We start from the raw sequence: 25,893 nt of genomic DNA, 5'->3' as shown, positions 1-25,893 counted from the left end.
ACCCAAATCATCTACATAGCTTGGAGTTCTCACCATAATTGCCATTTGTCTATCAATAAACAGAAACTTGATAAATATAGCAAATAAAATGGGTGAGACTGAGGAACCCTGAGGAACTCCTATCTCAATATCTGTTATATCTTGTCTCATTCCATTAAAAAGCAACTGAATAGTTCTTTTTGACATGAAACAGACAACCCACTTAATGAGAGACTTTGGCATTCTCAGTTCTATCAAAGTTTTGATCATTTGAAAAAGTGAAACACAATCAAATGCACTTTTTATATCAATAAATATTGCAGTTGTAATGTAATGCACTCGTTTATTATTTCCTTATTATTATATTATCTTTGTTTATATCTTCGTCTATTCTTACCTCTTTCCATTATACTCTCGCTACCACTATTTCTGTATGTATATATATATGGATGCATGTATTTCGCACATCTTCTTTCTCTTTCTTTTCCTCTTCAGCGATTAGCTACAACTACAACTACAACTACAACTTCAACTATACTACTACTATAATTATTATTATCTTCCACTACACTATATACTATCTTCTACTATTCACTCTTCACACTGTCATCACCCCTCACAGTTTCTAATCGCTCAATCTTCGAGAGACGGTCCGTTGAGTAATAGTCATGGCCTCTACCCGCAGCATCCGCCGTACTCGTGCTACCGCCGAACCAGAAGCAACAAACACCAGTGAAGAAAACCGCGAAACGCGCACCCCTGCCACTGAAAGTGCGCAACAAGCATCAACCTCTCCTATGGAACCAGACTCTGAGCATAGTTCAGAAGGGGACACCTCTTCTGAAGATCTGAATGCAATTGAGGCCGAGAAGATAGCTGTGACTAGGAGAATTAAGAAGTTACAGGCTGAGAAGGAATTGCGAGAACTCCAACACCGGTGCAATACTTTACTGCAAGAATTAGATGAAACCATCCCAGTCACCCGAAATACACTCGAAGCGCATCCGAACCATGGTAGAGACGCAACTAGCGTGAATTGTAACCGCGAAAACGCCACAAGCATCCTCGGACCACCGGAACCTACCCTAAAACTGTGAGGGGTGATGACAGTGTGAAGAGTGAATAGTAGAAGATAGTATATAGTGTAGTGGAAGATAATAATAATTATAGTAGTAGTATAGTTGAAGTTGTAGTTGTAGTTGTAGTTGTAGCTAATCGCTGAAGAGGAAAAGAAAGAGAAAGAAGATGTGCGAAATACATGCATCCATATATATATACATACAGAAATAGTGGTAGCGAGAGTATAATGGAAAGAGGTAAGAATAGACGAAGATATAAACAAAGATAATACAATAATAAGGAAATAATAAACGAGTGCATTACATGTAACCATTTTTTCATTCTTTGCAAGTTGAATATCATGAACTACAAAGAGAACTGCATCAATTGCTGAGTTTTGCTTTCTACTTCCTATCTGATCATCATATAATAAATCAGTAGTAGTAGATAGAAAAGACAGTCTAGTTGCAATTATCTTTTTCAAAAGTTTTCCCAGATAATTCAGCAGAGATATCACTTTATAAGGTTTAGGAATAGTTGGTTTTCTATTGAGTTTTGACAGAATAACTCCAACAGTATGCCTTCAGCACTTAGGATAATACCCATATTTCAAAAGATTTGAAAACAATTCAAAGAGCTCATCTTTTAGTACTGAATAAAGCTCTTGAATTATTAAATGATTTATAGTATCAGCTCCTGCTACTGTGACCTTTGAAGATGAAAAAATAGCTGTCTTTAATTCATCTTCAGTTAAGTCAGGCCATTCCCATTTCTTATCATGTTCATATTCATTATCTTCTTGCAAAGAACAAACCTCAATTGAATTATTTGATGATGGAAATAATATTCTCATAAAAGCTTGACATTTATCTTCAAATGAGCTAGCTATAATTTCCTCATTCTGAAAATTATAAGTTAATATTGGTAGCTTAGACATTGTTTTTGACTTTGTATATCTGAAAGCTTTGAAGATCTCTTTTCTCTGAGCATTTTCTAGAAAGTTATTCCAACAATCAGTCTTTGCTTTTTTAATTGTTGAGAAATAATCATTTCTAATATTCTTTAAATACTCAAATGAGGCAAAATCTTCTTTTCAATCTCTTTTAACTCTAGCTAAATGTGTTCTTTTATTTGAAATCTCATCATTCTACCAAGGCTTAGAGAATTCAGAGACTCTTTTCAATGGAATATAACTTTTTACACTTGAAATAATAATCTCAGTGATTAAGTTTGCTCTTCCTTCAAGCATTTTGTCTGTAAGATTTGTATTGATTTCCAATAAAGAATTTCTTTATTCTCTAATTTCAACTTTTCAATCATTCTTTTCACTTCTGTCCACTGAGCTTTTTCAAAATTATATTGATTTGAATATAATGGGTTTTGAACTGTTTGATTACTATCCAATTCCATATCAACTTGAATTATCTCATGTCTAGTGGCAGCACCATTTGTTTTATTTGAGTCAATATACCAATTAAAATGTTTATTCTCATATAGATTCTTAGAGAAAAAACATAAATCTATAATTGATTTCTGTCTCAAATCTGGCTTGTGAAAGATGGGAATATCTTGCTCATTTATCAACTCTAGTTTGTTTAAAAGTGCTCATTCAACTAGTTTTTCAGATTTAATTGATTGAGTTCTTTCTGAATTCCATCAAGAGTGATGAGCATTGAAATCCCCTATGATTATTGAGTTTTTTCCTGGTTTCAATTGCATTAAACATCTATCAAATGTCCAAGTTCTATTGTTTTCTCTCAGTGATTTTTCATTGTAGATATTGCTTAATTGAATATTTTCAAACTGTTTTTTCATATCCACAATATCACTAATAAAAATATCAGAGTCAGAAATTAAATCATATCTCAGATTGAATTGAAATCTTGAATTTTTTCTAGCATAAATTGCCACTCTAACTCTAATATCTGTTTTCTCTGATAGAAAACAATAGTACGCTGGATGAGATACACTATACTCTTGATCAGCATCAAGTCTGGGTTCTTGAATAAGAACAAAGTCTGCTTTTTGCTCATAGTCAATTTGTAAACAGGAATAAAGGCATGGATTTGTTCTATCCATATTATTTTGAATAAATTTGATTTTTGTCGAGCTTTTAACATTTTTTTATTGTTTTTCTAACATTATACAAATATTAACAAGTATTTCTCTTTATTTAGAGTCAGATAACAGACTGAATCTATTATTTACAACTTCAACTGCTATTATATCCTGCATATGTATATCTCTTATCTTTGTTTGAACAGAGGTTCTTGGTGACTTCTGTGATCTAATTTTTTGCCTTGCAGAAGATTCAAAGATAGCAGATTCAGAGAGTTGAGAATTTCTTCGTTTTTGTTTATTGCTATCATTTACATTAGTAGAGACTGAGTTATTTGTCTGTACTGATGGCTTTCCTAATTTGGGAACAAATACACATTCTTTTGAATTTGTAAAGTGAGGCTCTTTACAATTGGCACACTTCGCAATGGATTTAAAATGCTATATAGAGTTCCCTTTTTCAAACAAAGATGACAATTATACTCAGATATTCCATGAGATTGTGCACAAATCTGACACTTTACATTTCTTTTATATAGATTTGCAAAGTGGCCATATTTTTGACAATTTAAGCATTGAACTTGAGTTTTCAGATTTTCTCTGGTATCTTTGAACTCATAAGTCCTCATTTTCATACCAGCAATTCTCACAAATGAGATTTTGAATTGTTCAAATGTCTCAATTATGATTAGAACTAAGCTATTTTGCCTATTTTCTCTTTGTTATGAATTGTTCAACCAGACAAGAAGTTTTTTTAACTTGATTGAATTGAAATCTTCAATTTTATGTTGCAGCTGAATCAGCCTATCATCATAATTGAAGATTGTAGTTGGTATATCATAAGGCATAAATTTTCTCTATTTCTCATCCTTTTCAACTGAAATTTCAGTTTTGAAAAGAGATTCAATTATAGGTGCCTAGATCTGCTGATTTTAAATAAGAAAATTGGTATTGAAATCAGATATAGTGGTGAGAATAATTGAGTTTTCAAGAAAAGAGCTTTCAACTGAAGCTATCACTGACTTTTGTAGCTTAGATTTAGAGATAAAATTCAGTGTATGATTCATTTCATTACTTAGTTGAAAAATAAGACCTGCATTTGACAGCATCTTCTTCTATGTCACATGTCTTCGACGCTGAGGCAGTTGGTGCCTGCCGGGCATTAGAGTGCGCTGTGAAGCTCCTACCTTGTGTCACAGAGGACAGCAGCAACCCTCAGATCTGGCTCTGCCTCGACAACACCTCAGTCATCTGGGGCATACGGGGCAGTGCAGCAGCCTCCTCAAACTGGGCCTACAACCGCTGCCATGAGCTCCTCAGGCAGCACAATGTCGGCCTGAAGTGGGCTCCTGGGCATATGGGGATAGAGGGCAATGAGGAAGCAGACCGCTTGGCTAAGCGGGCAGTCTCATCCACTGCAGCCCCAGCCTATGGTCTCGAGGCCACACCCACAGTCAGTGGGGTCCGCACAGTGGCCAAGCAGCTCAGCCAAGAGGCAAGGCGAAAGTGGTGGAGTGGAGCCTGTGGCAAGCTCTCTGACTGGTACCGGGGCTGGAGTTTCAGCAGGCCGACTGTGGAATACCAAGTGAAGGCCCCCCCGGAGCTCACCATGCCACGGCATGCCCTTCACCGCTGGCTCGCACTCCGCTCCTCTCATGGGGACTTCTCCTGGTACCACAGGCGTTTCCAGCATGCAGATGCGAGGCTCACCTGTGTCTGTGGACACAACAAGAGCCCAGAACATTTGGTGCTCTGTCGACACTCACAGAGGCACTTTCTTCACTGGCCCAAGAGGCCAGCAGCACGGCCACACAACCGGGCGACAGCTGTTGCCTATCTAGGGTCTCTGACCCCTACAGACTTTGTAGAACTGCTGGACTGCACGCAGTTCTACACACGGTACTGCACAAGGTAACGCAGCCGGCTGGCTGCAAACCATCTGACAACCCCCGCAGCAGTTCCACGAGGCCGGCCTGCTGAGTACACCCACGGTAGCTAGTGCAACTGCCAGGGACATCACAGTCTATGCAGACAGTACAGATAGCACAACTAGGCTCATCTGTCTCAATTGGCTGTGGTGTAATCAGTACAGTCTACGTATCTGACTCAGCTGATATGGTTTTGACTGCCGGCATTGTATCTACGCGTGCTCTGCTTTGTTTTCCTCTCGTTTGCCCTTGTCTCTATCGGCTCAAATGCTTCTTCTTCCTTCTTTTCTTTGCTCTCTCTGTCATTCTCTGCTCTTTTCCTGTCACAACCTTCTTCAGTGCTCTCTCCTTCATTATTTATCTTGTCTGTCTTTCTTCTGATGTTAGAAGCACAGACAGCTTTCTGATCAACTGAGAGAGGTATCCCTCTCTGCTCACTATAAAGCCTTCCAGGCACGGCAGCGGCGGTCCCCTCAGGGAACCACACTATAGCCCCACCATGAATGGCCATACGTCGGGCCAGAAGTGGATGCGCAGCTCAGAAAAATCTTTTGCAATGAGCTGAGTCTTCTCAAGAGTTGCCACCTGGATTCTGTTTTCTCTCTCTGTGTACATAGAAATCTCTCCAGCGTAGCACGTCTCCATGCCCTTCGGGAGGCTTCTGAAACACGGGCGCTGCCCGTGTCTCCGGGACGTTAAACCTATACATACATACATACATACATACATACATGCATCTTCTTCTCAAAAATCTCTTTGTCAAAGACTTTAACAATCAATCTTTAAACTTTTAATTGAAAAAACTTTTTCTCTTTCAATTTCTTTCTTGATTTCTCTGTGATCTGATAACTCAGAGAAGAAGCAGTTTTTGAGATTTGAATATATTTCTTTTTTTAAAAACAATGTGTTTTTTATTGCAATATTTGCTGCTGTTTGAATATAAAATTTTTACTCTATTTTTTGAATCAGAACTTGAGATATAGACTTTATCTCAAATATATTTTTAAATTTCAATCAGATTCCCATTTTGTACTTGAGAATCTCATTTAGTTATTTTATTTGAATAAACAGTATATGAAGTACTTCAGTGTCTTTTTTCTTCATGCATTGATTTTTCAAGCATTTAACAGCCTTTTCAAGATTTTGAATCTCTTGCATCTTATTTTGATATTTCTTCTTTTTTAAAAAAAAAATTCAATTTCAGAAATTTCCTCAGAAAAGACATTTTTCTCTGTCATTTTGATAGATATTGATAGATTTAAAAAATTTGATTGTATTTCAAACTATTTTTCCTACTAGTAATAGTAACTAGATTAAGTTTTTCAAAAGAATTTAATAAATTAATATTGATTTTTAGAGATAAATCAGTTAAATCTTCACAGACTGAGGGTTACAAAGATTAAAAAAAGAGGAAACTAATGATTTCAATTTGAATAAGTCGAAATTGAAATGTCAGTTTTTAAAAGAAAAATTAATAAAAAATACTCAGCTTTTTGAAGAGAAGCTGTTAAAACTAACTGATTATATTCTTTACTTCAAAAATCTCCCCACACAACAAACGTGTAGCTCAATTGAAAAAGAAAAGATATATAATAACAAATTGATCAATATTAATAAAAGCTCTTCAGCTTTTGATTAAAATAAAAGAAATATGAATTTTTGAGCAAAAATTTTCTGTTTTATTAATTCAGAGTTAAAACAGAGAAAATACTTTATCTTCTTCAAACTTTGTCTTTTTTTTTAATAAAAAGTTTGTCAAAGTCTCTATTTAAATTAGACTTCTTCTCAGTTTAAGATTATATTTCTGAAATATCAAAAGCTTTCAATACTAAATGAATTTCCTGTCATTCACATTGAAACATTTTATTCTACTGAATAGCTCCCAATAAGTTGAATATTGAGTTTTCAAAGAAATGGGTATGCAAATGAAGAATCAACAGGCTAAACCTGCACTTTTTTCCTTTATAATAGATTATATATATATAAATATATATATAAACTACTTGCAGGGACCAAGCTATCTTTCAAACACTGAAATTTCCACTTTTATCTTATGTTTTTATCAACGGGAGGGTTATTCGAAGGGATTCGACGAGGGATTCGAGGGACGATGGATTCGAATTGATGGGGTATGCACTAGTCCATTGTGCCGAGGTATCTTTTTGTTACTTGGCAGGCACGTGTGGCTGGGAGGTACTCAGGGGGGACTTGGCACGGATACGTTGGAACACGAAAATCGATCAGAGTTTTCTCAAACAGAGAAACAAGAATAACTCAAGCAACTGCAGATCAAATTGAACAAGATTTTAATAGATTATCAATATAAGACAGATCTATCTCTGGTCAAAATCTGAGTTGATTTGAGCCAGTATTGATGGAGTAATTTGATGAAACGTTGAAAATCCGCCCAAGCAGATGCCAAAACACTATTCATCAAATATCTCCATCAAAACTTTATCAAATCTTTTCAAATTTGCAGCAGTTACTGATGAAGGCAGCAGGAATCGATTGAGGGTACTCGCGTTGTCTAATTCGAAGAATTGGGCTCGTTCGGGGTTTTGCTCTGTTTTTTATGTTTTTAAACTTTTTGTAAATATATTTTGAAAATGATGATTCAACTTAGAAAAACTGTTATTAAGATAGTTTTCAATATTCTCCAACACATCTTTTACTTTTGTAATATTATGTCAGAGATCATGTATATTCTTGAATGAAAATGTCATTAAAGATGATGACTGTAATTCTGCACTTTTGTATCATCTCAAATCTGTAGAGTTGAAACAGCAGAAAGGCAGGACTATAATTCATTAAAAACAAAATCAGAGTTATAAGAAAGGATTTCACAGCTGAAGAAACTGTGTTTAATAATGGCTGATTTGAATTTGTCTTTACAAATTGTGAATAGATTATATAGAAATTCTCACTTGTCAAATTGTTGAAATCCTTTACAGATTGCTTGATTGACTGCTTTAATATGAAAGTGCTTATATTGATGAAAGGGTAAACCATCTAGAGGTTGTAGAATATGCATACTGTGAAAAGAGAAGATGTATAATATGATGTTGTTTTTATTGCAATAAGTAATGAATTTAAAAATTAGATGAGAGTCATGATTATCTGCAAGAAGAAGTTTATATTTATCAATCTATTGTTTCTTTGAATAGTGATCAAAATGAAGCAGTCATTGATACTCAATCTCATCATTTGTATAGTCAGTAGAAGAGGTAGTTAGAAGTCAGAAATCAGAAAAGTTTGTAAATGTAATTCAATTCTTCAATAAATTCTTACTCTGCAAGATTACATACAATGGAAAAATCTCTTCATCTATAAATATACACTCTATTACTGTGTTCAACAACCATGAAAAGAATGAGGATAGAACTGCATTTACTTTTTTAAAAGCTGTAATGACTCACTTTGCACATTCTTGACCCTTTTGAAATCCAATCTCATTCATATTGTAGCAATCTGTGGGTAGAATGCTATTTTGCTTCATTGTGATTTTCAATCTGTTAAACCATGTCTTTATAAGCTCAATACCTTCTGCAGACATTCATTTTGAATCCATTGAACACTGTGTATTCACTCATAATCATCAAGGCATTTGATAAATCTATAAAGTCAGTTGTGATCAAACATAGAGAGGAAGGATTTGCAAGAATCTATAAGACACTATGCAAGAAATGAAATTCAAGTATTTTCAAATCATCTCAATAATGAGGGATTGACCAGCCTTATTCAACTGTGCAATCCATGCTTTTAAAGCCTTCTCTTGTGTGGAATCCAATAAACAATTGATTGGCTTGTTTTTTGTTCATGAGTTGACTCCCTGAATTCTTCTGTGAAGGGCTTGATAGCTGACCTTATATTCACATAACAGAGGTTTGATTTTTTGAGTTGTATCACTTTTATAGGCATCTACTGCCTCTAGAATGCAATCTTCAGTGATTTGACAAAATTTAGTCATATTGTGATTGAGATATTAATATTTGAATAATAATAGTATGGAATAGTTGAGAAATAATTGAAAAATATTATTGCGATGAAAATATCGTTTGGGTGGGACCCACCCAAAGGGGCAACGTGGGTGAGGTCTTGGCCACAATTAGATATCTTCAGGCGCACCTACTACCTGATTTAGCTTATTGTTTCTGGGCTGGAAACCTGTATTGTGAGTATCAAATCCTGTCTTTCATTAATTTTCTTATGTTTCTGTTATATTCTTGACATCATTCAACACTAAGCATTCCTCATGTATAACCAACTCTTGCCTGTATTTAACATTACACAAGGACTCGTCATAAGCACTGCTTGCATACGAGTATAACAGAAGAAGAAGAAGAATAATAATAATATAAAATCTCTTTAATGTAGCACATTTTCACGCTTTTGAAAGTGCAGACACTGCCCACATCTTCTTTGAGATGTTAAATTTATACATACATATATACTATACATTTTTTACACAGATTCTCAAGCACTATTCATTAAATATCTTTATCAAATTTTTATCAAACACTTTCAAATTTGGCACAGTTATCAACAAAGGCAGCAGGAATTGATTGAAGGTATTTGCATTATCTAATTCAAAGAATTGAACTCATTTAAAAATTTGTCGATTGTCTTTATATTTATAAACAGTTATAAGAATTTAGAAGAGAATTTAGAAATGATAAATGATACAATTAATTAAATATAATGAATAAAAATAATAACATTGAATTAAAATATATATATAGTTTTTGATTTTATGTTTAGATAAAAAATGAGTAAATGTAGATTCTTATAAACTAAAGTAGCACTTAAGTTTTATAACAGAATAATTGATTTAACTCAGTGGATAATCAGATCTAATGAAAGCATATCTCTATTGTGAGAAAACCTAGTAAAAATAAGGCAAGAAATAACGGTCAAAGTTTCAAATACTCCACAAACACTGCATACAGGAAAGGATATATAAATGCGCGATACAAATAGTTTCAATAAACTTCTGCCAGTGCTGAAAATAATCAAGGATAATGAACCGCAGAGAGGAAAAAAAAAATCCATCATCCCAACAGCGAATACGGTGACTGACTCACCAATCGCGAAAATACCCGCTTCTTTTTCTGCTTTGGAAGAGCCGACACCACCGCTGTAGGTGTTAGCTGCTTGCCTAGCATCGATGGAGCCGCCGGAACGACATGCCTACGTTGGGGTCCCAACTCTGGCTCTAGCAACGGCTCCGGCTCAGAAGATGTTACGGACACCAGCAAGGGTGCGGTTTGGACAGGAGTAGAAATAACCTCAGCATTCGCATTTCCAAACTCCGAGTCGGCAGGTAACTCGACAGAATCCGGTACAACCTCCACGGCAGCCAGTTCCTCAATATCCGCGCCCGTGTCGATCAGTCGGAATCTGTACTCATCAAGCATCATCCAGCGTTTCTCGACCGCCGCGGTAAACCAGCTGCGATCGATGAGGACCATCTGGGTGAGTTTGGAGGTGTCTAGCTCCGTTTCGCGGGTTGAGGTGTAGTCGCGTGCTAATCCGGCTTCGAGAGCTTTTAGCTCTAGATTGTTATTCTGCTCCTGCGTAAGGATTGCTTGCCGATGGGATTGTTCAAGGCCGCGCCTTTCGCTTTCCTGGGAGGCTTCGAGTTTATCTAGGATGGCCTTCTCTCTGCTCTCGCGATTGGTTTTCCTTTTGAGATGGCGCGAGACGGTGAGGAGTGTGTCGTCCTCCTCTTCTTCATGGCGAGCTATCATGCTATCGAATTCAGCCTTTTGTGAAACTATCAGTTGATCCATGCGCTGTTTCTGGTTTGTTCGAAGACCCTCCAGGAGCTTATCCCGCTGTTGCTCCACCACTGAAGTTCCAGCTGTGGTCCTGCTGTGGAGGCTATGGGCTGTTTTTTCATGTCTCTTGTTTAGGAGGGTCTGCTGGTACTTATTGATACTTGACAAGGCAGTTCGCAAGCCCCGCAGTGTGGCAGCGATATGCATCATCCGTTTCATCTCTTTGTCGCGGAGCTCCTCTTCTTCCTTGCGACGTTGCTCCTCTCCCCTCCGTTCTCTCTCCATTGCTTCTTCGCGCTCCATACGTTCAATCTGGGCAAGCGCCTCTGCGATCTCAGCTGCCTCCTTTTGAATTTGTCGATCCCGCTGCAGCCGTCGGGCTTCGATTTCAGTTTGTCTACGTCGGTGATCATCTTCTGTACAGTCGCATGTATGCCACCGAGCTGCGCATGTGTAGCTGCAAATCGTGTCAGTTTGGTCAGTGGATACGAAATGATGAATGAAAACGCGCCGAGGGGCCATACCAGAACTCCGATCCACAATTACAAGTAATATGCCGACAACCGGCAGTCAACTCAACCATAGAATGGCAGCTGTAACATCTTCTCCAGCCGTGATATTCAGCTTCCTCCAGTGTAGCCTCCAGCCCATAGTCTTGAGGGCAGTCATTCAAGTTTGCATGCGCTAGGCTTCGGCAGAGTGTGCAAATCTCAGTGCGGCAATATGGGCAGCTTTTTTGACTAGGATTTTTGCCTTTTTTGAGTTTGTTGGGAGGTATCCATTTCGCACACGTTATTTCGGGACAATACACTCGATGCGGTTCAGAAATGGAGTATTCCTGCGCCTTCAATCTGAATGCATCTCTTCCATTATGGTCCAAATTATCAAGGATAAGTCGTTGTGGTATCTCCTCAAGACAGCATTTTGGTGGGAAGAGCTTTTCGGTAGCCATTGCGGTATTAATGAGCTGCATAAAACATTTTAGGCAGTATTTGTGTTGACAGTTCAGGCTGATTAGGTTTTTATCCATTATCTCGTCAAAACAACTCGAACATTCCCTATATTGTAGCATGCCAAAATAAGCCTGGAACGTAAAAGAAAGTTGTCGCTGAAAATTTGAAGCCCAGAAACAAAATTTCAAAGGCAGCTTACTTGAATGTATTGCGCTCCCTTAATCTATCCCTAAGTGCCCTGGTAGGGTTCGACTTCTTACTGCCAATCCAGACCAGAGGACGTCTAATAGACCCAGAGTCTACCGAGCGCTTCGAGGGCGATCGACTCCCCTCAGAATTGTTTAGCGATGATAAGCGAGATAACTGTGAGATCGAACCTTTTCGCTGTCTGCATTGCGAATTGGAAATGAGAGACCCATTCTGGTGCGCATCTGACCCGCCATCCTGAGAAGGCAATGCGCTTTTCCTGTACAGGTCAAAAGACAAGGACTGGTGGATAATAGTTATGACATCAGGAGGGATATTATCTGGTATAACTTCGAGCTCGGCAGGGAAAGGGTGCGCAAGCCAGTGAAGAGGTGGGAGTTTGTCAGTTCCCAAGTCCAGCTCTCTCAGTCCCACCAACTGCGGCCAGTCTAGCAGACTAGAGCGTTTGTCAGTCTTGCTTGCGGCCAGCATACAGCCGCTTTCTAAAGGGGTGGTAGTTGTCATGTCCAGTGTGCCCAAAGAAAAGAAGGCAAAGCAGACGAGCTTAGGTAGACGTAGATGAATGATGAAAAAACAAATACTCGAAGGAAACCTTTATTCAAATCATCGTCGGGAGGTTGACCAGCGACAGTCCTTTGAGATTTCGAGGCCCATGAAAAAGTCTCCCGTCGAACAAGCTAGGGTTTCCAGAGCTAATCGCCGAGTAAAGCAAGGAAATGCAAGGGACCAATAAATGAAGATATCGTTAACTTCGATACCTAGCAAAGGCTTGAGAGAATGAAACAGGAATCTCACACAACACAAAGCACAAGGCGAGAAATAGATAGGATCCGCGGTTTTTTTCAGGACCTGAACACAAAGAAACCTTTGAATCAAGGAGTTGAGCCGCATTTAGCTGCTTGACTGTACTTGCCAGACACATGACTGACGCCCGCTGGCTGAATTCCTGCGGGGGCTCGAGAAGGATCAGGGAGCGGGGCAGATTGATAGGGCGTTCCTCGCAGGCATTTGCCATTTCTCGGGTGGTTGGTTAGATGGTGGCTGTCAGCAGAACGGGACGACATACCAGCTACGGAGTAGTTAACAAAGATCAGGCAAGCCAAAAAAACTGCAAGAGACAAGGGTCACAAGGCTGCCTTCGTACCCACCCTCTGATCCAATCCCCGAACCCAGCGATTGTCAAGTTCGATTAGCCGTGCGAAATGCAACTCACGCAGTCGCTGTGGCATTACGGATACACTAAACCAAGTACGCCGTCATTGGTGGAGCAGCATGTATGCTCCTCGGTTCACAACGTCTTACTCAGGATGTGGATTTCGTGGTCCCTACTCCGTACAGGCTATGGGACAGACAAAGGCTGCTCGGTAAGAGCTTCGGAATGCAGTTGGCTTTGTTATCGAGCCAGGAACTCTCCACACCCATTATCAAGGGGTCGAGATTGAGATCCTGACACCACCAGCACTTTTCACAGAACCATACGATGCGGAGACACCAACAATAGAAGTTCAACAGGTGCGCGTTCTCAAACCCGCACTCATACTAAATGCAAAATGCCGGTCAATCTTGGGACGGGCCAACGAAGACAAAAGAGGAACCGACGCTGAGGATATCGTAATTCTTCTACAGTGGTTTGTGAACAATCCATACCACCCAAAACCGACTGCAACAGAAGTCCCGAATGCTACCAAACAATTCCGCGATTGGTTTACCGCGACATATTGCTTATCAGCGGAGGATCAGGCTTTGTGGGCACAGGCTGGGTTCGAGTGAAGTCTACTCTAAATATATACATGCAATAGCTAATCCGGGGTTCTGTCAATAAGTACCTTCTGACCAACCTCAATATGGTTTGGTAGCAGGGGGCGCTGAAGATGACATCGCTCAATCAGTCAAGTTCCCAATCAGAATACGGTAATACCCCACTCATTGATGTCGGATTTTTGCTTTCCACAGTTTGTTACCTGCCATCTTTTTTCTTTTTGCGCTCCTGCAATTGATGGCTGTTTGTCTCTCATGCCTTGTTCCTGGTCACAGATTGAAGACATTAAATTACCTCATGATTGAAATAAGAATCTTAACCATAAATGAGATAAGTTTGTAGCATAAATTAGGTTCTCTTTGGGTGTGTGAACTGCAAGTAATGCTCCCCAGCGGCATATGAGAGGGGATAGTATGAACGATAGTGTAATCACAGCAACCAAAACACTTGTTATCGAGAAGGCTAATAGAATACTATGAGTTGGCATCCCTATTGCTGGCTAGAATGCCATGTGACCACACCTATTTAAGCAGTGCTGTGCCCGCTAGATAGTTACAATAAACCAACCTTCCACCTCCATCACTATGTGATTATTTATGATTTGCTGGTGGAAGCGTAGCCAGTAATCGTGCCTCAACATCAGCTGTGAAAAACCGCTCATCATCCCTTGAAACTGAACATTCCTGAAATTCATACTCCCCTCTGAGTATGGAGTCTCGGATCTTCTGTGAATGAATTCTAAAAGACTCTCTAGTGTAGCTGACTCCTGCAACTACATCCAAATGGTATTGCCGATGATCCACCTTCAAGTAATCAGCAAATTCTCTGAGTTTTAAAATTGGAATATAACCATAAAGATAGCCCAAAAAGCAGCTTATGTGGCGATGAAAGAAAAAGTGTGCATCCAGAGTATCCAGCCATCTTCTGATAAGAGAATCCAGAAATTGATGTAATGGTGGAATAAAGGGCCATCTGGCAACTCTCTGGCGATGCCAGCTTTTCTGTGTGGCAATTTCTGGAAGCTTGATATCCCAATCAGAGGCTGCTGTGAGAGCAACCACATCATCTAACAGGCCCACACTCTTGCATTGTGGTTCAACAAGATAGCAAGTGGCCTCCTTAATATCGATGTACTTTGGTTCAAAGTCAGAAGGTGGAGGGTGCCAGCCTCTTTCAACAAGTGCGTCTACAGCTTTCTTCATGTCGGAAACAACGATGTGTACGTCAAAAACAACTGTGGGCACTCCATAGTATGCTAAAGAATCCTCAGCCCAAAGGTAGCATGGTATACTGCTTTCCTTGAGTAGGCGGCACGCTGAATATCTCAATGGACCAAGGGTCATCGCGAGCTTTTTTTGCGTTGAACGAGCCAGCCCTCAATGGGGTTGGCTTCACTAGGGGTGCGCGACATCGGTGGGTTTTCAGGGAGTTTAGTATTTGTATTGAGCTCTCGAAAGCCGTCTTGTTTCTAACTCCTACGACTTGCAGCCGAGATGCCGTCAATGCGAACAATGGACGCAAGACTGTGCTCACAGGTGCTATACGGCAGCACCGCGCATGGAAATCTCCAATGAGACCAGAATCTGGATGGTGAGTCGGAAAAGTGGGTACAGTACATGGTGAGTGCAGGGAATAACCTCAGCCGGATTTAGCCGAAAAAGGTAGTGGGGGATTTATCAGCGTGCAAAAGCAGCGAGGGCGCTAATTTAAGTTAGCTAGCTCCACAACACCACCACGTTATCTCTATCAATCACATAATTGGTCTTTCTTCTGTTGGGGGGGTTGGATTGGGTTGATTCGTACCCTCTATACTCCGTACCACCACAGCGCTGGTGGTGATTGAGCTCTTTTGCCCTAGTGGCCTAATATCTTCAGAGATTCAAGCTGATCCTCTGTTCTTGGCTCTGGGGCACTCCCCGGCCTCCTTACGCCTTGTTCAATGATTCTCAGGGTTTGTTGTTGTTGTTGTTGTTGTTGTTGTTCTTATTTTTTATAAGGCCATATGCAGTCTGAGACTATGACAGCCTTCACCTCACTAGCCTACCCTTATGTTCAGCTACTCTCTAGTTACATTTCCCTATTTATAACTGAGTCATCCTTGATGGAGAGACTTCACTATACCATTCTGGATCTAGCCCTCAAGGGGGGCCTTGCCCCACAATTGCTCACGCAATACTAAGTAGTCCCTTGTCACTTGAACTAGACATGTAACCGGGCCCTAGATGATTTGTAAGCTGCCGCTCACCTGCAACCTCTGGTCGGCCCCTCGTTCCGAGGGTCCGCCATCTCAACGTTATCCGCCATCTCAACGCGATTATTTTCAAATACGCGAATCTCTTTTTTCAAAATGCAATAATCAACCAATGTGATGACTTCTACATATATTTTAATAGAGAATAAGATCACAGAGGCTCTAGATTCCATAGCCGATATTGAAAAACCCAATATCAAAGCATTGGCAAGAGATTATAACCTTCCCTATTCCCGTCTGCTCAATCGATACAATGGCCGTGCTCCGCGAACTCATCGACCTCCTGCTAATCGACTTTTATCTTTTGAGCAGGAAAAATCACTTTGTCAGTATATAGAAGCTCTAGATAAGCTATGCCTACCTCCCAATCGATCGATGATCTTTGGTGCTGCTCGATTCCTACTTGCGCAGAGCCATACAGATTCTACCACACCTGCACCTGGGCTTGGAGAGCACTGGGTCAAAAGATTTCTCAAACGCCATCCAGAGTATAATGTACGCAAGCAGAAGACCATTGATATATTACGGAAACAGGCTCATCAACCATCTCATATCCTTGATTGGTTTAACCGGTTCAAAGAAACAGTCAATAAATATGGAATTCAAGATTGCGATATCTACAACTTCGATGAAACAGGGTTCAGAATAGGAATTGGACATGATCAATGGATTGTAACGCGAGATCCTCGAAGACGGGCCTATGTTGGAAGTTCAAATAATAGAGAAAGTCTTACTATCATTGAAGGAGTTGCAACTGATGGCTTTACCATTCCTCCCTTATATATTCTCACCGCGAAGCAGCTACAGGAGCGGTGGACAGATGAAATAGAGAAGGATGCCATGATAGCTACATCCGACACTGGGTATAATAATGATCAAATCTCTTTTCAGTGGATTCAGCATTTCCATCGGTCTACAAAAGCTCGCAACAAAGGAACCCACCGTCTGCTTCTATTAGATGGATTTGACTCCCATTGCACCTTTGAATTCATGGATTTTTGTGAAAAGAACAACATCATTCCCTTCTATCTCATCCCGCATACGAGTCACCTATTACAACCTCTGGATGTTGGTGTTTTTCAAGCCTTTAAGCATCATCATTCAGTGGCAGTTGAAGAAGCAACAAGACGCGGCTGTGAGAAGTTCACAAAGGTTGAATTTCTTCATGCTATCACCTCCATACGAAAAGCAACATTCAGAGTTCATACAATCAAACATGGATGGGAAGCAACTGGCCTACTTCCATTCAATCCTTCAATTGTCCTTAATAAATTGCGTGAATTCGAGACTACTCCTTCAGAATCTTCAAATTCAGATTCCATGGATTCAGATACTTGGTATACTCCTTCAACTGTACGCCAATTCAACCGATATAAACGCAAACTCGAGGCTTTGGAAGAGGAAGATGAAGATAACTATGATGAGGACTATATATATGAAGGATTACAGAAGCTTTATAAGGGTAGTATTGCAATGGCCAATACAGTGGCTCTTTTGCAGGAGGAGCTCTCGCAGACAACTGCCGCCTCGGCTGCTCGCAAACGCCGTCTGAACGGCTCACGGAGGGTAGTTCATAAAGGAGGAGTCATCTCTGCAGATAATATTCGCAAAATGACAGCTATTCATCATCAGATTGGTATTGAGGAGGCATTGGAGAAGTTACGGCCAAAATTGAAGAAGGTTATGAAGGAACTTAAGAGATATTGCAGAGACAAAGGCATTTATGTTAATGCCACCAAATTTACAAGGAATTCACGGCAATAGTTCATTTACAATATAATCTATTTGTATCTATCAAATATAGATTCATTGGTTGATAAATCAACTGAATATCATGGGTATAAGTGGGCAGTAACGTTGAGATGGCGGATAACGTTGAGATGGCGGACCCTCGGAACGAGGGGCCGACCAGAGGTTGCAGGTGAGCGGCAGCTTACAAATCATCTAGGGCCCGGTTAAGAATCACAACACCTTAGGATCAGGTTTAAAAGAAGAAAGAATGGGGAAGATGGCCGAGCAATCCTTAGCTTGTTCTCTCTCGCGCGGTCAGTCGAGCCACGCGAGGGGTCAGTTGAAGTATAACCTGTCTTGCTATTGCCGTTGGCCCTGCTAATACGATCGGTCACTGCATACGGAGCTCCGTACCGTGCATCGCATTTGACTTCTGCTATAGGGGGACAGGTCGTTATGATTGGACAGAGGAGATGGAGAGGGACAGCTTATCTTCAAGTTAAGGCAAGCAATCACGGATCAACGAGCGGAGAGGCGCGGCAACCATTTGTTGCTAATTTGTAAAACGCGCCCTATAACAGACAAGTTGTAATGTGCCTAGCTTGCTCACTCACTCTACGGAGTAATGAAGAACTAATATAATCGCACAAAGAATTTCATTCTACCTTTGAAGTCTTTTATACTCCGTGCCATTTATATTTATACCACTCCGTACTGAGATATAATGTCAGAATCATGCTTTTTGATCCGCAATTATCTCCGTAATATCTAATATCACATGATAAACAGCATGCTCTGATCTAGAGACAACGGGTACCAGCACGTTCTTCTAAATTTATCCGTAGTGGATTGGAGAATGCGGCATTTGCGCGGGTTTGAAGATTGAGTCTCCCCCACATCTCCGCTACATATGACTCAGGGAGGGATATATATAGTATTGCTTTGGCCGACAACCCCAAATTGAACAATTCAAAATATCGCAGGTGGGAATAAATTATTTCAAGTGTCGCAATAAGAACTGAGCGAACATACTATCGCAATGGCCCAATCCCTCCACTTTGTTACCCTCGATGTGTTCACCACGTCCCCCTTCGCTGGCAACCCCTTGGCTTTAGTTTTCCTCTCCGACAACATTCCTATCACTCAAACCCAAAAACAAGCCATTGCCCGTGAGTTTAACTTCAGCGAAACCATCTTCGTCCATCCCTCAAGCTGGCCACAACAACCTCGCACCATAGACATCTTTACGACGTTGGCAGAGATTCCATTTGCCGGCCACCCAACCATCGGCGCAACATCATGGCTGCTCCTACACTCCAAACTAGGTAACAGGGATGAAGTGCCACCATCAGCAATTGCCACAAAGGCTGGAGAAATCCCAATCTCCATATCCGCACAGGACCCTAAGATAGTTTCCGCGCTGATTCCGCATAACGTGCACATCCACTCAAGAAGGTTCTCTTTGGAGGATTTGCTCAAGCTGCACCCATCTGTGGAGCCGTATCTAGACCCTAGCAAGCATGCCGACGGATTTCCCATCGTCTCAGTTGTCAAGGGTATGACAGCTGCCCATGTCCGGTTGCCTAGCTTGGAAGCACTGGCTGCAGCAACGACCGCGAGTGGGGCGTATAGCTTTCCGGCGATAAGCACAGAGGCGGCAGGCTATTTTGACCCCGGCTGGGACACAGGAATACCCCTTCATGTGTATTTCTATGTGAAAGATGTATGGGACGAGGTGCGGAAGACAAATGTTATTCGCAGTCGAATGTTTTTCGACGCCTCTGAGGATCCGGCGACCGGAAGCGCTGCGAGTGGGCTTGTTTCCTACTTAGCACTGACAGGGATTGGGGATGGGAACGGAAGTGGAAGCGAGCACGAGATGCTCTTCCATGTTGTTCAGGGGGTGGAAATGGGGAGGAGGAGTGATATTGGACTGAAGGTTGTGTTGAAGGAGGGGGGCAGGGAGATCGATAAAATCCAATTGAGTGGTAGCGCCGTAAAGGTGTCTGAGGGAGATATCGTCGTCGGAGCGGAATAAGAACTGATGTTTAAAATGTCATTTGAGGTTAGGATCTGTTTACAGGATGCGTTTGCCCGTTACCTTAAGTCATTCGTTGAAGAGCACAGCACTTCAAATATTGATTTTTTTCTGTATTATGTGGTGCGAGGATGCTCAACTGCGGTGCCAAACATACTTCCCAAAGCAGTAATATGCGACGTCTGCTAGAGAAGCACATTCTTCATCTTTCTGACTTGCTCAGTAACACTGTACGCTCAGACCGTCTTCACTTGGTCATATCGATTTCCTTTCTATTGATTTCTGTTCAGTGTTTTTATCTTTTATTGGTATTCACAGCTCCAGCCATATATGCTACTCCCTGACATCTCACGACGCTGTTCCGCGTCCATCCTGATGATAGGGATCCGCATCCGTAAACTAACATAAACAACGTATATACACATCCAGAAGGTCATCCAGTTCTTGAATCTGAGCCCAACAAACATGTCTTTTACGCGATATCCGGCCTCCTTTCCCCATATATACGTTTCGCCTGGTGATACTAAATACAACAGTACTTTGCAGGGCCGTCGGCGTAAGTCATCTTTAACACAGTCCCTCCAAGCCTTTGCGAAGAGCACATTTCACCGCAGGAAACGTCACACAGATACCGGGGGTTCAAGTCAAAATACGACGCCAACAACGTCGTTCACGACCAGCTCGTGCCCACCTAGTCCCGGAGACCTGCAGTCGCGATCCGAACGGGCCATAGCACCCGTGAAACAAACTATGGGCAGGTCACTACTGACATCGGGAACCCATTCAAAAGGTCAATCCCAGACACCAGGGGGACTAGCGGCTTCCACTATGGCAAGCCCAGGTTTTAATGGAAAGCAACAGAACGGTGACATCCAGATACCTGTACCAGAGATACCATTCATCTCTCACGAGAAGCCATCTGAGCAAGGTCAGACAAACAGAGGAAAACTAAGTGTCAAATACGCGGCGTTAAGGGGGGGAACAGGCCCACCTCAGGTGTCACGAATTCCATTGCCCAGTCCCCAACCAGACGGATATCCCAGAAGAAATACAAACGCAGTGGCCAAGATTCCGAAGTCAACCACGTTCTCTTCCTTTAATAGTCCCAGGCATGGTTCCTCTTTATCACGCCACCAATCGCTGTCGAGAAACAGTAAGGTTTCGTGTGGACAACCAAACCTGGACAGGAAACATCAACAGCAACAAATAGGAGAAAAACATCAGAAACTAGCAACAGCAGCAAACGCGCAAGTAGTCAATATAGCCAATAATCCGTCAGCCGGATTATTCGGGTCACAAAATTGTCCTACATCCATTCAACAGGCATTTTCAGACCAAAAAGGGCGCTCATTGCCAAAAAGTCAGACAACTCTAAACTTCGCCTCATATTCTAAGCTTCCTGGCTACTTTGCACCAGCCGAAAGCTTTATTAACCGCTACCAAATCAATGCCCATAGCAAGTGCAACGTCATTAAAGACTGCGAAGTAGGACCGGGTCCTAGTGGTCCACAAAGCTCCCCAGATGCTAAAGTAAAGAATGCCTGTTGCTCGGGTATACAGCAGCCAAGGAGCTCGAAGAATCAAAGCTCGATGGAGGGTCGTAAATCTGGATGTACTTCGCCACATAACGACGATGACATCAAAACCGTAAGCCTGGCTAGAAACCCATTCCATGCTCCCATATATCGATGCTCTTCCATCAGTTATCTCTCGCTAACAAAGAAATCCCTCGATTCTCAGGTAGTCACCGCCAAACCGCGCCAATATTGGCTAGGCCGCTTCTCCACCTTGGTAAATGCCTTCCACCACGAAGACTCTTTCAAAGAAGAATCAGGCGCAGTCACTGGATATGACAGTTCAGCTGCATCACCATACTACAATATCTTCCCATCCTCCTCCGCAAACACGAACGACCAGCGGGTCACGCGTGCCTTCGCCTTCCTCGAAAACGCCTGCACGACCGTAGAGGCACGAATCAGTTTCTTGGAATTTCGAGATGCCTATTCCAAATGTTTTGGCGATCGGTGGAAAATGCGGTTTGTGCGTGATGCCGGTGCTGGTGTTGCTGGGAATAAACAAAGGCACGGTGGCAGTACGTCTGATCTCAATGATGGAACACTTGTATTGGCCGGAGTGGCCGGAGAGATGGCTGACAAGAAGTGGAAGTGGAGTGACGGCGGGGCTTTGGGAGGGGGTGGTGGAGCTGGGAGCGGAGGGATTGGTTTGATGAATATGTTTAGGACGGTTCGGAAAAGTTTGGCTTGAGTGATGGGAGAAATTTTAGTTTATTTTTCTGATTATCTTTCCTCCCACCTCTCTTTTTTATTTTTTTTCTTCCTGTTACAAACAAATATCCTGTTGGCCCATTCGAAATACCTTGGTAATTTTTGTTTTAGTTTGCATTTTTACATGCTCCATTTCGATCTGCTTGATATGCTTCGGAGTTAGGAGGATTGGAGTAACGATTAATATGGATCCCACGATACTGCTCTTTGCGTTTTCTTTTGCTCTTTTCTTAGCACTGCGAAAAACCGGAATCTGGGGTATAATCTGAATGGAACATATGTTCAATGTCCATGTTCCGCTGGATCTGTGAAAGAACGACACAGATGCGAAAAATATAGAAATTTTGAAAAAATACGAAAAGTATACTTTTCACGGATATCAAAAGATGGGAAAAAGATCAAAACAAAGTCTTCTGGGATAACGCCACAGACGCCTTTCCCATTTTGTCGTAAAAAAGGGGCGTCTTATACCAAGAAAAAAAACACAAAAGGGGTATAACCTACCCCGTTAGAAGAAAAAAACCAAGACTTCAAGTTATCCTTTAACCTCACTTTTCGAAATTAACCTAGGCCCTTCCAGCCCTACTCCTTAAATACGCTGCAACTTGCTCATGCCGGGTGACAAAGAACATCCGCTTCCTCTCAGACTTCCATACCAAAACCCCAATTTCCTCTGCATATCTGCACGGGCCCTCAAATTCCGCTAGGCTAACGAAGTCCTTAAATAAGAAGCCTGGCGTAGCTTTTATTCGATCCCGCTCTAGCTGCCAGAGACGGATCTGATCAACAACGGTAGGCGGGAGAACGGTGTGTACGCCGACGGGGTTCGCGCCGGGCTTCGTTGCGTGGTACTTTCGCATTTGCGGGTGGGCGTGGGTGGTTAGATATGAGATGATTTGGTCGGCCGTGATGCCCATTTCCACGGCGCGTCGGACGGATTGACGTGTCAGCTTGCCTGTGATGAGGTTGGGGAAGCGATATTTTAGACTTGTGAAGAGGGCGATTAATGAGATTTGGAGTGGGGATGAGGTATACGCGTATAGACGGTAGTTTGTTTCTATGATTATGAAGCCTGTTGAGGGTTCGTTGGAGGTTGCGCTGGGCACTCCGTTGGGCGCGGTTAAGCTGCTCGAGATGGAGCTGCCGAGGGTTATAGAGTCGGAGGTTAGGGTTGTGGCTAGGCGGGTAGGGTAGAAACGAGTTGCTTCTTGGTGCGGAGAATGTTGGTATACAATGCCGAAATCAGTAAGATCAGCCAGGGTCTTGAGTTGAGTGGATGTGAGATGTTTTTTTTCATATGATTGCCCGAGTTCGAGGCTGCTGAGGACGAAGAGGAAAGATAAAACTTCGATGCTGTCCATGCCTATTTGCTCTGCATTTTCGACGTAGAGGATTAAGATGTGCCAGACTTGGGTGTTAAGGTCCTGTAGGACGAAGGCGAAACCATCCTTTGTGATTTCAACTCTTCGGTCGCGGACTTCCACGAGATGGCAGGCTTGGAGAAGTTGTTTGACACCCTTACTTAACGTGACTGCCTGCTGTACTCCCAGAGCGCTAGTTCCAACCATATAACCTAGAACGCCTTCCCACTGACTTCTTGCATAGTAGTCAAGTTGAGCAACGGTCATAGAGTTTTCATCGTCGGTTAAGGACGGGACTCCAAAAGATTGTTGTTTATCTCCTCCTGTAAGAGCCTGTCGAAGTGATGACGAGAACGGATCCGTAACAGTATATGCCCTGACATTATCCGATGTTGTGGTATTTGAGAGGATATGGAGCCGGCCCAATATCGATAGCGCGTTGTCTCTCTCGCTTCAAATACCGCGCAATTAGTATCAAAATCTTGAGTATTGATAACTATATATTAAACCTTTGCACTCACCGTTTGCTCTCGGCCTTCACCCATAGTTCTAGATCTGCTGCAGGGAGGGGATCCTTAAGGTATAGAAGCGCCATGACGAAGCATTTTGCTATTTGGTATTAGCTATCTCATACTGAATATCGTCCTATAGAAAAACCTGTATTGCGCATTACCCAGGTACGGCAACATTCGCCGGAAGATTGCTAGAGCTGTGGATGGTTGCTGGTAGAGTCTGCGGAAGACTGTTCCTGGCAGACTTTCCAGGTATTCCATCGAGCGGGAAGAGGACGCAGCCATTTTCACTCTCTGCCGGAACAGTGGCTCTGGGCCCCAGTCGCCGTTCTATATATCACCGATCTATCATAGTGATACCAATCGGGCGCGGGATCGAAGTTTGCAAAGCCCAAGGCAGTAACTGGCAGTGTCTCTGGCAGTGTCTCTGGCAGGAAGCTCAGACGGTTTGGAAAAGAGAGAAGTTGATATTTGTACGGCAGGCGGGGCTCGCCAAGAGTGCATTTCCATGCGATTATCTAAGCGTCGGCTATTGCGCTTCTCGTTTAATCTTATTGGAGAGGCGAAGATCTAGAACAACCTGGAGGGCTATCTCAAGCTTCAACACATCCTTTGTTCGGTGCTTGGTCGTTCCAAAATGAAAACCTTAAAATTTGTTCAATCAGTAAGTATTTACATGTTTAAGCTGCTAATTCTCATTTCAGCAGTTAATAATTCCATTTAAATAGGTCTGGCAGTCCTTCCGGACAACATCCGGCTTAGAACCCAGGTATTCATCTGCTTTCAGACAATTGGAATGACTGATAGGGAAAAATGCATAGTTGATGACCAGTCGTTGCGTATAGATTGCTGGATAAAGTATGTGGCTATGCCGATATCCATGAATGATAATTACCCTTTGCAGTTGCTGCAATTCAGTCCCACAACTCGAATCGTCCATCTCAAGCTTGATCTATACAAACCCCAATCTAATGAGAGAACTGATATAACATCCTGAATATCAATAGCTCCGCGTGACAGCTGCACGCCCTGGTGTTGTGAACTTCGAACTAGATATTGAGAAAGACCATACGGTTTGTGTTTCCCATCGCTGTAGTGCTGGCGGGAAATTTAACTAATATATTCCTGTTTCTTTATAAGAATCGATTGGGTATACTCCATGGAGGCACGATTGCCAGCATGGGTACGTGAAATACACCATCGTTCTGTTGTCATGCAATTAACTTTCGTTGATGTTATATTCCGTAGTCGATCTCGGCGGATCGCTGGCCATTGCTTCGATGGGATTATTCTCTACTGGTGTCTCAACAGATCTTCAAGGTTTGTTTTGAACTTGCTCAAAGCTAAGGATTGAATTCTCTGGCCCCAAGCTCTAATTTCATCACCAGTAACATACCTCAGTTCTGGGGGTAATATTGGGGATAAGATTCTGGCGGTAAGTTAGACGGGTTTGCTCTCCCCGAACCCTTATCTCGAGCTCAAGTCACTCAAGACCTCAATTAGGAGGTTACATGCGACAAATGTATGCTTTAATCCATTCTCCCAGTCTCCGGCTCAATGACCTCACCATATTAAAACTACTATATCTCAGTCGGTAAAACACTGGCATTCACATCGATAAAGTTCACCAACACCAATCACAAAGTTTTGGCACGGGGGAGCCATACAAAGTATGTGAACAGCTTTCTCAACACACGATACAGTTGCTCTTTACTCTTGTTTTTCTCCCTTTGTCGGGCCCGTTTTCCTTTGGATTGAGTGGCACTATTCTAACGCCGAGCGCCTAGATTTGTTGCTATCGCATTCAAAGACCCGAAGAATATTGTCGACCAGCTGAAGCCGGAAAATGGGGAAGAAGTGAAATTTTAAGTATTCTACCGAGCCTGAAGCTATCAGATGTGCTCTTGAGGCAGGAGGAAAGAGGAGCAAATCGGTTGCGAAGGCCGATCTGGGTAGGCATGCATGCTAGTTAAGTTAAGGAAACCAACGGTGCCC

At 42.0% G+C, this 25,893-nt stretch overlaps 11 protein-coding genes across 11 annotated transcripts; 7 read left to right on the top strand and 4 right to left on the bottom strand.

Annotated features, from left to right (window-relative positions):
- Positions 1-647: 647 nt before the first annotated feature.
- Positions 648-1,368, top strand: HCAG_07768 (predicted protein; the record flags this gene model as incomplete). Its single annotated transcript, XM_001537409.1, has 3 exons — positions 648-1,072; positions 1,270-1,295; positions 1,340-1,368. 3 exons carry the CDS (start codon positions 648-650, stop codon positions 1,366-1,368), a joined length of 480 nt encoding a protein of 159 aa, XP_001537459.1.
- A 2,845-nt stretch (positions 1,369-4,213) lies between these two features.
- Positions 4,214-5,011, top strand: HCAG_07767 (predicted protein; the record flags this gene model as incomplete). Its single annotated transcript, XM_001537408.1, has 1 exon — positions 4,214-5,011. One exon carries the CDS (start codon positions 4,214-4,216, stop codon positions 5,009-5,011), a length of 798 nt encoding a protein of 265 aa, XP_001537458.1.
- Positions 5,012-8,120: 3,109 nt separating this feature from the next.
- HCAG_07766 (predicted protein) lies at positions 8,121-8,520 on the bottom strand (the record flags this gene model as incomplete). The annotated part of the gene is made up of 3 exons (XM_001537407.1): positions 8,121-8,141; position 8,313; positions 8,441-8,520. 3 exons carry the CDS (start codon positions 8,518-8,520, stop codon positions 8,121-8,123), a joined length of 102 nt encoding a protein of 33 aa, XP_001537457.1.
- Positions 8,521-9,868: 1,348 nt separating this feature from the next.
- Positions 9,869-12,976, bottom strand: HCAG_07765 (predicted protein; the record flags this gene model as incomplete). Its single annotated transcript, XM_001537406.1, has 5 exons — positions 9,869-9,874; positions 10,106-11,258; positions 11,326-11,859; positions 11,954-12,397; positions 12,891-12,976. 5 exons carry the CDS (start codon positions 12,974-12,976, stop codon positions 9,869-9,871), a joined length of 2,223 nt encoding a protein of 740 aa, XP_001537456.1.
- A 2,071-nt stretch (positions 12,977-15,047) lies between these two features.
- HCAG_07764 (predicted protein) lies at positions 15,048-15,563 on the top strand (the record flags this gene model as incomplete). Its single annotated transcript, XM_001537405.1, has 3 exons — positions 15,048-15,133; positions 15,209-15,310; positions 15,440-15,563. 3 exons carry the CDS (start codon positions 15,048-15,050, stop codon positions 15,561-15,563), a joined length of 312 nt encoding a protein of 103 aa, XP_001537455.1.
- A 649-nt stretch (positions 15,564-16,212) lies between these two features.
- On the bottom strand, positions 16,213-16,813 carry HCAG_07763 (predicted protein; the record flags this gene model as incomplete). The annotated part of the gene is made up of 3 exons (XM_001537404.1): positions 16,213-16,257; positions 16,333-16,395; positions 16,763-16,813. 3 exons carry the CDS (start codon positions 16,811-16,813, stop codon positions 16,213-16,215), a joined length of 159 nt encoding a protein of 52 aa, XP_001537454.1.
- Positions 16,814-17,291: 478 nt separating this feature from the next.
- HCAG_07762 (predicted protein) lies at positions 17,292-17,735 on the top strand (the record flags this gene model as incomplete). The annotated part of the gene is made up of 1 exon (XM_001537403.1): positions 17,292-17,735. The coding sequence occupies one exon, from the start codon at positions 17,292-17,294 to the stop codon at positions 17,733-17,735; it is 444 nt and encodes a 147-aa protein (XP_001537453.1).
- A 1,006-nt stretch (positions 17,736-18,741) lies between these two features.
- HCAG_07761 (predicted protein) lies at positions 18,742-19,740 on the top strand (the record flags this gene model as incomplete). Its single annotated transcript, XM_001537402.1, has 1 exon — positions 18,742-19,740. One exon carries the CDS (start codon positions 18,742-18,744, stop codon positions 19,738-19,740), a length of 999 nt encoding a protein of 332 aa, XP_001537452.1.
- Positions 19,741-20,205: 465 nt separating this feature from the next.
- HCAG_07760 (predicted protein) lies at positions 20,206-22,005 on the top strand (the record flags this gene model as incomplete). The annotated part of the gene is made up of 3 exons (XM_001537401.1): positions 20,206-20,296; positions 20,531-21,387; positions 21,481-22,005. The coding sequence occupies 3 exons, from the start codon at positions 20,206-20,208 to the stop codon at positions 22,003-22,005; spliced, it is 1,473 nt and encodes a 490-aa protein (XP_001537451.1).
- A 250-nt stretch (positions 22,006-22,255) lies between these two features.
- On the bottom strand, positions 22,256-24,183 carry HCAG_07759 (conserved hypothetical protein; the record flags this gene model as incomplete). Its single annotated transcript, XM_001537400.1, has 4 exons — positions 22,256-22,330; positions 22,682-23,762; positions 23,908-23,995; positions 24,060-24,183. The coding sequence occupies 4 exons, from the start codon at positions 24,181-24,183 to the stop codon at positions 22,256-22,258; spliced, it is 1,368 nt and encodes a 455-aa protein (XP_001537450.1).
- A 352-nt stretch (positions 24,184-24,535) lies between these two features.
- Positions 24,536-25,767, top strand: HCAG_07758 (predicted protein; the record flags this gene model as incomplete). Its single annotated transcript, XM_001537399.1, has 8 exons — positions 24,536-24,562; positions 24,906-24,971; positions 25,039-25,081; positions 25,147-25,218; positions 25,287-25,333; positions 25,402-25,420; positions 25,490-25,568; positions 25,686-25,767. The coding sequence occupies 8 exons, from the start codon at positions 24,536-24,538 to the stop codon at positions 25,765-25,767; spliced, it is 435 nt and encodes a 144-aa protein (XP_001537449.1).
- Between the last annotated feature and the right edge of the window lie 126 nt (positions 25,768-25,893).

Source organism: Histoplasma capsulatum, genomic scaffold (assembly GCF_000149585.1).
Source record: "Histoplasma capsulatum NAm1 scaffold_9 genomic scaffold, whole genome shotgun sequence".
NCBI lineage: Eukaryota > Fungi > Ascomycota > Eurotiomycetes > Onygenales > Ajellomycetaceae > Histoplasma > Histoplasma mississippiense.
This window is presented reverse-complemented; position numbering and strand designations above follow the sequence as displayed.